The sequence below is a fragment of the Mus caroli genome, unplaced genomic scaffold, assembly GCF_978045245.1.
Source record: "Mus caroli unplaced genomic scaffold, Mus_caroli_1 scaffold_20, whole genome shotgun sequence".
Taxonomy (NCBI): domain Eukaryota; kingdom Metazoa; phylum Chordata; class Mammalia; order Rodentia; family Muridae; genus Mus; species Mus caroli.
Window position 1 is genome coordinate 44357673 of NW_028227275.1, and position 13271 is coordinate 44370943.

The following is a 13271-nucleotide window of genomic DNA, read 5'->3' on the forward strand; positions in this document are numbered from 1 at the left end:
CAGTTGCACATTAAGAGCTTGGAATTTATCTCCCAACTTTACTCTCCCTCGCCCCTCCTCAGCACAGATTCGTAGCTGAGGAAGTAAGTGAAGGCAACTGAAGGGCCAGTTCGCATCCTTGCCAGGAGCCGGGAGAACGTCAGGAAGTACCCAAGCATCGAGGCTGGCCGAACCTCACAACTGGTAATAATGGGGGAAAAGCGTCCTGGGAAACTGCCTCAGGAAACTTCCCGCAACCTCGCACCAAGCTGTACACTCTCCACTCTTTGGATCCCGCGATCTTAGTATTTCTCTTTCCGAATCCGCGTTCCTCCATGCCCCGCCTCCTAGAGAAAGTTCGCTGGGGGTAAAAAGGAGAATCGTTCCGGGGCGGGGTCTCTAGCGCTCGATTGGAGTTCTGTTGCTAAGCGACGGATAGGAGGCGCGGCCGGCGGGAGAGGCCCGGCGGTCCGCTCGCGGGCAAGGGCGGGCCCGCGGCTGCGCAGCCGCCGTCCTTCGCTCTCGCTCCGGGCCGCGCCTCCAGTTCCGCGTCGGTCACGCCCCCACGCGCAGTCCGAGCTGCGCACGCGTGGTGCGAGCGGCTACCTTCCTTCTGTGGGGCTCGCGGTCGGGTTGAGGGGACCCGGCAGCACCGGCACCGTAGCTGGAGCGGGCCGGGAGCTGGTAAGCCGAGCCGTCTCGAGGGAGGAGCAGCCCGGGTAGTGCCGCGGTGCCCTCCGCGGCCGAGAGAAAAAAAAATGGTATTCGAGTCGGTGGTCGTGGAAGTGTTGAACCGGTTCCTGGGAGACTATGTGGTGAACCTGGACGAGTCCCAGCTCTCCCTGGGCATCTGGAAAGGTAACGGGGTCGCCGCTCCAGGGTCGCGGGCGACGGCGGCGCGGTTTCTCGTGGCTTCGGTCCTTGGCCAGCCCGGCGCCGCCACCTGCAGCTGCCCGCCTCGCCCTTCAAGTTATGTAAAGCGGGGCGGCGGTTCCCGGGCGGGCGGGCGGGCGGGCGGGCGGCGCGAGCCGTGAGGTTGGGGGAGGCGCTGGCTGAAGCCTCGCGTCCCGGTGGGGCCCGGTGCTGGTGACCCTTGGCCTCCGCTGGGCAAGGGAGGCATCCCTGGCAGTTTCGCCCCGGGCTGTCAGGAAGGCTCGGGCGAGCCCACGGGGAGTCGCACGCCGACTTGCACGTGAAGGCCAGGCGCCGTCCGCGAAGACTCTCTTCGTCCCTTCCCTGCCCCACTTCACCGTGCTTTCTAGACCAGTTCCGGTCCGGCCAGGCCACTGAACTTGAACTTGGGTGTTGCTTAGCTGGGACAGGCAAATGACAAGGGGAATAAAAGGAAAGGAAAGCCCCTTTCAGAGTATCTCAGAGTTACTTAGATCTTCAGGTCGCAGCCTGACCAGGTGGGAATGTGGGTGTTTGTAACACCTGAGGTTTTTTGTTTTGTTTTGTTTTTTTGTTTTTAAAAAGAACGAAAAGAAAATGCAGGAAAACAGACGGGCAAAATGTAATTTGGGCTTTCCGTTTCTCCGACCTGACGAAGACGTGATGAGCACTCCTCTCTGTTGCTTAGATGGGAAGGGCTGCATCTACCCCCTTCATTGCAATGGTTTACCTAATACAGTGTCTTATTTTTGGTGCTTCCATCTGTGTTGTATCACACTCTTGTTTATTTTAAGTAGCTATTAGCAAGTAGAGGCCTTTTTTGAAATGAACGTTCCAGGCCAAAGTTAGGGTTAATTATTTGTGTAAATAGTGTGTGCATTCTCTGATAATGTACTTACTTAAAGCTTTCTAAAAGTTCTCGTTTATCTCGAGCCTTCTCATTTTTGAAATAATGAAAACAAGTAATTTAGTTTTATTAAACAAACAAGCCCTCAATGTAGCTAGGTACCTTCTTCCATGATAACGTGGGCAATTGATCTGTAAGAGCTAGCACAGCCTCTTTGAGATCAGATGCTTGCAAGTTGCTTAATCTGCGCTGCTTCTCAGTTGCAGAGTGAAGATAACAAAACTCTATAGCTCAGAAAAAAGCCTGGAAGACTATCTGAGCTGGTACCTGGAGAGATGGCTCAGTGGTTAAAAGCGCTGGCTGCCTTTCCAGATGACTTGGATCCAAGCCTGGTGTCCACATGACAGCTTACAATCATCTCTCCCAGGGCATCTGTCTTTCTCTTCTGGCTCTAGGGGCCACTGCACACAAGCGTGTGGTGCACAGACACACACACAGGCAAAACACTTATACATACAGATGAAAACAATAAAATGAACAAGAAAAAGTTACTTGAATAGTGGTTTGATTTGTAGTGAAATGTTTTTTACATTTAAGGTGCAGGCTGTGCAAATTTATGTATTTAAAGTTGACCTAAAATAAAGTTGAGTCTTGTGAATAGGTTTTTTTTTTTTTTTTTTTTTTTTATAAACCTTAAGAATGTTTCAAACTATCTCAATAATGATACAAAAAGACTACAAGCCTAGGAAATTCCCTCTTCTATTTCTTTGTAATTGATTCTTCCTGGAGTGGCAACTACTTATCTGTTTACAGTCTGCTGGTTTGCTTTTATTTTTAATGCACACCTTTAATCCTAGCACTCGGGAGGCAGAGGCAGGCAGATTTCTGAGTTCGAGGCCAGCCTGGTCTACAAAGTGAGTTCCAGGACAGCCAGGGCTGCACAGAGAAACCCTGTCTCGAAAAACCAAAAAAAAAAAAAAGAGTGTTATAAACTGAATCCTTTGACTATGTAGCTTTATGTAGCCCAGGCTGGCCTGGAACTTAGAATCTTCTTGCTTCGGTTCCTGAGTGCTGGGGTTAAAGGCCTGTGCCATCACACTCGGCTTCTGTGTAGTGGCTTGAGTCAGGCTTCTTAACAGAATGCAGAGAAGTCATCCATGCGTCATTCATGTCCTGCATACATCACCTTGTCCTGCTCAGAAGTATGGGAATGGCAGGACTAGGTGATGTACGCAGGACTTTATGGCTTGTTATAAACACAGGTTTGCCATCTTTGCAGTGTTTCCTTTTTGGCAGTTAAAGGGAAAGCTGCATCAGTTTTTAGTGTGAACATAAATTCTTTCTTTGGAGTAAATACCTAACAGTGGGATTGTGAGTGGTAAGTAAATATGTAACTTTATGAGAAGTGAAATGATATGATTTGGTTAAGGTCTGATTGTCTTCTAAAAGTTCTATGTTGGAAGCTTAGCCCCTAGTCTGGCAATGATAAGAGGTGCTGGATCTTTTAGATGTAGGCCTAACAAGGCATAGTGGCCTCTCACCTTAGCTTTCAGTTTCTTTTTGTGAGCTTTCTCTCTGACTCTCTGTGTGTGTCTCTCTGTCTCTGTCTCTGACTCTGTCTCTCTCTGCCTCTCTTTCTTTCTTCTCTCTCTCTCTCTCTCTCTCTCTCTCTCTCGTGTGTGTGTGTGTGTGTGTGTGTGTGTGTGTGTGTGTGTGAGATCTTCACCATAGCTACTGTTATGCTGTTTGAATTTTCAGCCTGCAAAGCTGAGCCAAATATATTATTTTGTCTATAAGAACCAGTCTCGAGCATTTTATTATGGTCCCTGCCCCCCCATGAATCCAGCCCTCAAACTTAACTAATACACCTTGACACTGATTTCTGAAATGGTTATATTATCTTGCACTATCACCAGTTTTGTATCAAGATTTAGTTGTGCACTATCCTTGAGCATTTGCTAGCCTCACTTCTAAAACGGTTTTTGTTGCGTGTGTATGCAGTATGCAGGTATACATGGTTGCTTGCACGTGTGAATACTTGGTGATCCCCAGTTTGTGGAACTGTTTGGGAATGATTAGGAGGAGGAGGTGCTGGAGGAGGAGGTGTGTGTGTCACTGGGGGCTGGCTTTGAGGTTTGAACACTCTCAGTGCCTCTGCCTGGTGGTTGTAGATCAGGACATGAGCTCTCAGCTGTTCCTTTGCTCTGCCATCATGGACTCTCAACATTCAGAATCTTGAAGCCAAATAAAATGCTTTTATTTTATTTATTTATTTATTTTTCTAAGCTTGCTCTGAGGAACCCTTTGGAGGCTGGAATTACGGAGGGCCTCCATGCCCACCTAGCATTTATGTAAAATTTGAAGATGTGAACTCCAGTTCTTGAGTTTCTGTAGCAAACACTTTACTTGCTAAACCATCTTCCTACCCCTAAAATAGTATTTTAAAATGATGTTCCAGTAGGTATGTAGTATTAAGCACTGTGATTAATTAAGCCTTTAATTTGCAGCTTCTTTGCTACTGGGTGTTGGGTACATTTTCATGATTTTTGCTGTTTGTCAGTGAAATGGCCAGATCTTTGGTTTACTTTAAATTGGGTTGCTTAGTCTTCTTTTTTTCTATTGGGATTTAACTTATGCATCATAAAATTCTCTCTTTGTAACTCTCCAATTTAGTGTTTTGTTTTTTAATGTAACAGTTGTACAGCACTTACCACTAATTGTAGAACATTTAACTACCTCCCACAGCCCCCCCAAAACTTCTCAGCTCATTAGCATACATTACATATTCTTTATTCATGAGTAACCCACCTTTGGAAGCCATTTGTCTTCTGACTTTATAGATTTGCTGACTCTTGACATTTAAGTGTAGCCATGTAATATTCTTTTGTTACTGGCTTTCTTAATTTAAGATATCTTAGATGTCTTTACTATTGAAGGATGGATTAAATAGTATTTAATGGTGTGAATATTTATTGAGTCATCAGTTGGGCATTTATGTTCTAACTTTTATGATATTATAGATACCACTATGAACATTCATGTGAATATTTTTTAAAGCATGTTTAAAATTCCCACTGCTGAGGTGGGTGTGGTAGAATGTGTTTGGAAAACACTGTTTCTTTGATGTTATCCACCACCTCTGGGCTTTCATAATCTTTGCACCCTCCCTTCTTCAAGATCTCTGAACCTTCACTGATAAGTGGATATTAGCCCAGAAACTTAGGATACCCAAGATACAAGATACAAAGCACATGAAACTCAAGAAGAACGAAGACCAAAGTGTGAACACTTTGCCCTTTCTTAGAATTGGGAACAAAACACCCATGGAAGGAGTTACAGAGACAAAGTTTGGAGCTGAGACGAAAGGATGGACCATCTAGAGACTACCATATCCGGGGATCCATCCCATAATCAGCCGCCAAACGCAGACATCATTGCATACACTAGCAAGATTTTGCTGAAAGGACCTTGATATAGCTGTCTCTTGTGAGGCTATGCCAGTGCCTGGTAAACACATAAGTGGATGCTCACAGTCAGCTATTGGATGGATCACAAGGCCCCCAATGGAGGAACTAGAGAAAGTATTCAAGGAGCTAAAGGGATCTGCAACCCTATAGGTGGAACAACAATATGAACTAACCAGTACCCCCCCCCCCCCAGCTCGTGTCCCTAGCTGCATATGTATCAGAAGATGGCCTAGCCGGCCATCATTGGAAAGAGAGGCCCATTGGTCGTGCAAACTTTATATAAGCTCTGGGGGTACTGGTTAGTTCATATTGTTGTTCCACCTATAGGGTTGCAGACCTCTTCAGCTCCTTTGAGCCATTTTTGACTTAGAACATGTCCAGTAGGTTAGACTGGCTTGCCAGTGAGCCTAAGGGTTCCATTAGTCTCTGCTTTCCCAATGCTCAGAAAGGAAGTCCATTGAGATATTGAGTCTCAGATGTTCTGCACTCCTTATGCTTGCATAGAAAGAACTTTACTAGTGGCCCTTTTCCCTAGCCTTGATGTTTCTCTAAATGTGATTTGGCTGTTCTCTCTTGCGATATTTCATGCTTGTTCTTTACTCTTTGATAAGCCTTTTGGCAGTTTAACTATGGAGTGTTGGGGAGATGTCCTTTGTTGTTATGATGTTTGAAGTTCTAAATGCTTCTATACTTAGAGTATTACCTTTCTTACGGTTTGTAGCTTTTCTGCTCTTTGCTGAGTCGGTTTCCTGTGTTTCAGTTCATTATGTTTTCTAAGTATACATATGTTTGTGCTTTTGATGGCATCCCAGAGATTTTATGTATTATGTTCATTTGTTTGTTTGTTTATTTTTACCATATATTTTTTTTACAAACCTGAAAGTCAAATTCTGGTCCTTGCATATGAGATTGATCCCAGCACAGAATAAACTCAGCATGTTGTTACACATCTGTAATCCCAGCACTTGCGAGGTGAGGCAGGAGGATTAGGAGTTCAGAGTTGTCGTTGTTACATAGTGAGTGGGGACCAGTTTAGGTTTCATGAGATAGCTTGTCTCAAAAAAAAGTTCTGTCAAAACGTTCAGTTATACTGGCAAGACCGGCTAATCATAACTAATCCCAATAAGCATGTTCTTCATTGTCTTGGGGTGTGTGTCCCCTGTAGAAAATGATGCTGAGGGTCATCCCGTTCATTGTGGTGGCCCTCAGACACATGGTGGTAGTTGTGGCTGTAGCTATGTGGACTACCTTTCAGTTTCCCAGCACACCGGCATGAATTAAGGAATGAATTATTCGGGTTGCATAGTCCAGAGCTGAGCGTGTGCTGAGGTTTCAGTGTGTCAAGTCAGTGCAGGCACGCATACGGCTCAGGCTCTCCCCCAGAGCCCTTCTTCTGTGTACTCTAAGGGCAGATGTGATGCTGTGCTGCAGTGTTAGCGACTCCATTTCTGCGCACATTGACAGCGAGGGTTATGGAGTCTTTGGTACCTGTGCTAGGAGGTCTCATTTCCTGTTAGTCTAGTATGCAGAAACAACCCCTCTAAGAAAGCACACTTGACCATTTCCCTCTAGCCTTTGAACATCTTGTGAGTTGCTGAGTTTGAAGGGGAAACACCTTCTTTATTCCATTATGCATAGCAATCCACTTTTCTACTGCAGAGTAATTGCTCACCGAGTCCACGGTATTGTGTTGTGAGGACCTGGAGATGAGAAAATACAGGTGGTTTTAGTTCCTGTAGCTAGAAGCTCACAGAAGACTGGTTTTACATGGTACACAGGACCCTCTTACACAAGATGGCTCTCTCTAAGTTCTGTGAAAGCATGCTGTGAACGTGGAGAATGTCTCCAAGCCCTTTTTGCTATGTAGATTCAAATCATTTTTGTCTGTTCAGGCAGTATTTCCTTTAGGTGCCAGATTCTGTGGTAGCGGCAGGTGCTGAGATTTCCTCCTTCGTCCTTCCCCCACATTCTGCCTCTTTCACTTTCTCTTACATTACTGGAAAATCTCTCTTTGTTTACTGTTGAACTTGAGCATTTTCTCACACCCACCCATTATAATAAAGCACTGCTTTTCAGTTCATTGTGTCTTGTGGAGTGATTGAGGAGAAATGAACAAGCGCTGGCTAGCTTTCTCCACTCTCTAATGTCCCCACTGCCTCTTCTCCCACCCAAACCCGACCAATCAATACAATGTGATTGTTGTTGGAAAAATAAATCCTTTCCTGACTCTTCTCTCCAAATCCCTTCTCACTCCCGGAGGCAGTTACTATTTAGATTCTTTAAAACAAGTCATATACACTGTATTTTATTGAGACAAGGTTTTTACTATGCTGCCTAGGACAGTCTCAAATTTACTCTATAACATGTCTGACCTTGAATTTGAAATCTTTAGCTTGTTGTTATTATAGATTATATGGATTATTTTCTACTTGCTGAATTAGACTTGTATTTGTGGTATAAATTATACTTCATTAGGGTATTTTCTATTTACTTATTCTGTTTACTTATATTTTGATTAGGATCTTTGCATCTGTTCATGTTAGTCTCTTGTAATTCCTCATCTGATTCTTAGGGTAGCACTTGCCGCAGAAAGTAAGTTTGGATGCATTCCCTCGGTTTCCGTTTGTTGGAACGCAGTATATAGACCAAGATGGCCCCAGACTTACAGAGATGTGCCTACCTTTGCCTTTCGAGCGGTGGGATTAAAGAAGTGTGTCATCATGCCTGAAATGAAGTGAAACTGAGATTTTTTTGATTGTGGATTTTTCTTTTCTAATGTCTGCATTCAGTGCCACAGTGTCCCCTGTAAGGCTTGCTGTTATTGTACTTACATTTTTTTTAAATTGTATTTTCCTATGATTGAAAATGCCTTTTTGACGTCTTCAGCCTGACATTATTCAGAGCTAGAACTCTGAAATGTTTTGTGCTTTTCTCCCACCCTTCCCTCCCATTGGACTGATTTTTAGTTCAGGTGTGTTGTGATCACTGACTATATAACTTAGAATCTTTCACACTGGCTCAGACACAAGCCTGTCCTATAGGCTGGAGTAAATCTTACCTTGTGAGTGTTGCATATGTGCTCCAGAGGAATGTGCAATCCTCTGTTGGATGAAATGGTCCATAAATGTCAGTTACAGCCAGGGTTTGAGTGATGATCAAGTCAATTGTGTCTGTATTTCCCCCCTCACTATGTGTATAACTGAGAGTAGTTATCCAGATCTCTGACAGTAATAGTGGATTTGCCTTTTTCCAGTTGTACTTCTATCATTTGACTCACATATTTTGACAGTTGTCAGACACATACACATTAAGGAAACTATTACATGACTTTCCTTGGGAGATGTCAAAATTGCTTATTCATCCTAAATATGGTACCAGTGACAGACAAAAGAAATGAGTCCATCCAAGTCTACCATTCATGTAGAACACAGCTCTCACTTCAAAGGGAAACACAAGAATTTATTCTGAGCCAAATTTGAATGACCCATGGCCTGAGAACATTGATTCTGGTTGCCTCAAATAATGTGTTCAGTGTGGATGCAGTTGTGTGAACTTTTATAGTTTAGGACAAAGGAAATTAAGGCATTTACAATACACCGGTGAGAATATTAGCTAGATTTCTAACAGCAAATTTTGAAAAATTCAGCTATAGCTTTTATCAGAGCAAAAGTAGATATATTAAGGGAAACTACTGAAAACTCCTGAGAATGGGAGGGATTCTAAAGGAGGAGTACCTTCAGCTATAGATTTTACATTTTATCTGATCTATTCTTAGTTTGGGGGTTGATTGAAACTAGTGGACTAACTAACTCCAGAGGATATTAGGTTAGATACAGGTTAGCAATGAATGGCAATTAAGAGGACTAGAAAATAACAAGATAATTTAGCTCATGATCTACAAATTCCAGTTACTTATAATTCAGAGTTGGGATGCGTCAGATTTCCTTGCAAAATCTTGACTGTTGTAGCCTTTTGGAGGCACTTATTTAGTTTGTAGCTCTGCTGTTAGCCACGTATCACATGAGGCTCTTGTGCATGTGGAGGCTCTTTCTAGCAAGAAGAAAGCCCATTTCCAGGATTGGTAAAGATTAGTCTGAGGAGGCAGGACAGCAGTCTTCAGGAGAGGGAAATGCTTGATGAAACCTTAATGGAACAGGCCCCAGGGTCATATTAACATAGTTTGGAATTATGACTTGAGTCTGTTTTTTTATATCCTTTGTGTCTGATACAGCATTTGTGTGGACATATTATGGGAGTATATTATACCTAACATTAATCAAGACCTAAGTATGACCTAAAGAAAACCAGGTAGTTTTGGCAACCATACTCCTTTAATCAGACTGGGTTTTTTTTTTTTTTAATTCTTCTTCTGTGTTTATACTTGCTATTTAAGTATAATGAAATATTTGATGTTTCAAGTATTTGAAATAATTTATTATTGTTTTAACTTTTAGTCTTTCAGTCAATTTCTTTTTACAATTAACCTCATGTGGAGTGGCTGGTTCTAACTTAGGAAATATTTTTGTTGTTCAAATTATTATAATTGTTATTTGTGGCTAATAATTTCATTTGTCATACTATTTTGGTATTTTACCAGATGCCAGTTTGTAGAAATAATTGTATAGTTACGTTGTAGAAGAAATCAGATACTAATACAGTATCATTTTAGTTTTTTTCTCCAATAAAATTGAGCTTTTCCCATACACAAAATATTAATCAACAGGGATAGAAACAAAAGGCCAGAAATGTAGGGAATCAGGGTTTCATAGATTTTTTTTCAGTTTAATAAAATTATATTTCTTACTTTATAGTCAGAAATGGAAATGGGACTCCATTAGCAATTGTTTTTATAATGTCCATGTACTTCTCATCATTAATATCTGAATGCTTAGTAGTGTTTTTGCCCTGGCTAAGTGTACCAAGCCCATAAGATTCATGGGCTCATAAAGTATAGTCTCTTGGATTAAAAGTTCTTTAGTTTTGAAAAACAGTTTAATTGTCTTAATTTTAAACAGTAATACTTTTAAGAGTATAACTTTGTTATGACTTTTAGCAAATTTAGCGTGTTAAGAAATATTTAGTTCAGTACTGATGACTCCAGAGAATTTTGGGCTCCGTGTCTGGCCGGTTTTGGTGCATGAATGCTGTTGCCATTGGAGACTGCATTTGGATAAAAGGACCAACCCAAAATCCTAACAAGAGTTAATATAGTTAGTACGAGATCTGGATAGGACATAGGCTTCCCAGAAACTTTAGTTTGTGTATGACAGCATTTTATTATCAAAGAGTAATGCCATAATCCAGTGTTATGTACAGTTAATATTCTTCCCTTTTTCTTAGTAGGAAGAAATTCTATTGTTTTTGGCTGTAGGAGTTTGGATTTAAAGGTACCTCCCAAATATAATCAATCTCTGTCAGTCTGAAAACTATTTAAAAATTCAAGTTATACTGAATATGGGAGAATTCTTTTTATGATGATAGTGAATAATTGAGATTTCTTTAAACACAAAGATTTTATTCAAGTAAAGCCAAGTCTTACTTTACTGGATAAGGCATCAGTCATAACACAAACATGACAATGACAGGATGAAGCGTCTTGTTGTTTCACTGAAACCAATAGTATACCTAAAATTTAGGAAAGTATTTCTACAGATTTCATTTTAAAACTATTTAACTATGAAAGGATTTAACTTAGGTGTGATACTTGTCAACATAGCTAAAGGTGAACACCACCCAGCCTTTTTGAAGTTTGTGTGGATGTATGCTCAGGCATGAGTATAACCTTAAGGTGAAGAATGTAAATCTCAGAGTTTATTTATTGAAGTTTTATCCAACAGGATAAATGTTGGAAATACCTAATAGGTTTCTTTCTGTCCAGGCTGAATGAAATTTCTGATGTGTTATCTTTTCCAATTGATGAAATTCCATCTTTAGCTCCCTGTAGTGGTTGGAATTGGTTTGGCCCTCATGGAGAGATGGCTTTGCTATTAAGAGCACCACATGACTGAAGCTGCAAAGTTCTGCTGCTTGCTGGGACTGGAACATGACCCATTTCCTTTATTTTTTAAAATCAAAGTTTTGTTTCCTGCCTTCTCTGGCTTTCATTAAGCATGTTGTATAACCCTTTCTTCTTGCATATTAAGTATACGTTCTATCAGACTTTCAAAGACGATCTAATCCCAGTTCTTCACAAACTATTCCACAAAATAGAAACAGAAGGTACTCTACCCAACTCATTCTATGAAGCCACAATTACTCTGATACTTAAACCACAAAAAGACCCAACAAAGATAGAGAACTTCAGACCAATTTCCCTTATGAATATCGATGCAAAAATCTTCAATAAAGTTCTCGCTAACTGAATCCAAGAACACATCAAAACAATCATCCATCCTGACCAAGTAGGTTTCATCCCAGGGATGCAGGGATAGTTCAACGTAATCCAGTATATGAACAAACTAAAGACGAAAACCACGTGATCATCTCGTTAGATGTGGAGAAAGCATTTGACAAAATCCAACATCCATTCATGATAAAAGATCAGGAATTCAAGGCCCATACCTAAACATGATAAAAGCAATCTACAGCAAACCAGTAGCCAACATCAAAGTAAATGGTGAGAAGCTGGAAGCAATCCCACTAAAATCAGGGACTAGACAAGGCTGCCCACTCTCTCCCTACCAATTCAACATTGTACTTGAAGTCCTAGCCAGAGCAATTCAACAACAAAAGGAGATAAAGGGGATACAAATTGGAAAGGAAGAAGTCAAAATATCACGGATAGTATATATAAGTGACCCTAAAAATTCTACCAGAGAACTCCTAAGACTGATAAACAGCTTCAATGAAGTAGCTGGATATAAAATTAACTCAAACAAGTCAATGGCCTTTCTGTACACAAAGGATAAACAGGCTGAGAAAGAAATTAGGGAAACAACACCCTTCTCAATAGTCACAAATAATATAAAATACCTTGGCGTGACTCTAATTAAGGAAGTGAAAGATCTGTATGATAAGAACTTCAAGTCTCTGAAGAAAGAAATTAAAGAAGATCTCAGAAGATGGAAAGATCTCCCATGCTCATGGATTGGCAGGATCAATATAGTAAAAATGGCTATCTTGCCAAAAGCAATCTACAGATTCAATGCAATCCCCATCAAAATTCCAACTCAATTCTTCAACGAATTAGAAAGGGCAATCGGCAGATTCATCTGGAATAACAAAAAACCTAGGATAGCAAAATCTCTTCTCAAGGATAAAAGAACCTCTGGTGGAATCACCATGCCTGACCTAAAGCTTTACTACAGAGCAATTGTGATAAAAACTGCATGGTATTGGTATAGCAACAGACAAGTAGACCAATGGAATAGAATTGAAGACCCAGAGATGAACCCACACACCTATGGTCACTTGATCTTTGACAAGGGAGCTAAAACCACCCAGTGGAAAAAAGACAGCATTTTCAACAAATGGTGCTGGCACAATGTTTATGTTCTTTACTGCACCCCGTATCCAATTCTTGGACCTGAGTGAGGCAAGTTTAGCCAGGTATGGGTCAGTGCAGTGCAGGATCTCCACAATGAGTGTGCAGGTAATTAACAGACCTGGGGACGGTGGTGTGGGGGTGGGGGGTGGAGGATGGTCTTTGTGCCTCTGGGGAGGTTGCAGGGTCTCGGGCAAGGTTTTTGTGCCTCTGTAACATTGGCCAGAGAAGGGATGTTGGAAGGTGCTTCATCTGCATCTTCAGGGGCTGAGGGTGGGATGGGTAGAGGGAGGCCTTATAAGGTCAAACAAGGAGTGAAGTCTGATAACTGTCAGGGTAGTAAATTCTAAATAGGGTTTGTGATTGGGGAGCCAGCTTTATGGCACTAGGTTGGGAGAAGGGGGGGGAGGGCAGCCAATTCCTGCTGTCTACATGCTTGAGGTATCCCTGGTTGAAGCTCCCTCAACATGTAACCATCACTAAATTCACAATATGTTATAGCATTGAACTATTTATCTGTAGAACAAAAGTCAAACCCTGTACCCACTAAGCAGTAATTACTCATACTCTACTATCTCCAAACCATGATAGAGATTGTATTTGT

The 13271-nt window shown here is 41.7% G+C and overlaps 1 protein-coding gene across 3 annotated transcripts in view; it reads left to right on the plus strand.

The window, feature by feature from the left end:
- Positions 1-547: 547 nt before the first annotated feature.
- The window catches only part of Vps13a (vacuolar protein sorting 13 homolog A), a 173855-nt gene continuing 161131 nt past the window's right edge, over positions 548-13271 (plus strand). For all 3 annotated transcript variants that reach the window (XM_021151796.2, XM_021151798.3, XM_021151797.2), the window contains exon 1: positions 548-837. In XM_021151796.2, coding sequence (XP_021007455.1) covers positions 738-837 — 100 coding nt within the window. In that variant the 5' untranslated portion in view covers positions 548-737. The remainder of the gene's footprint in view (positions 838-13271) is intronic.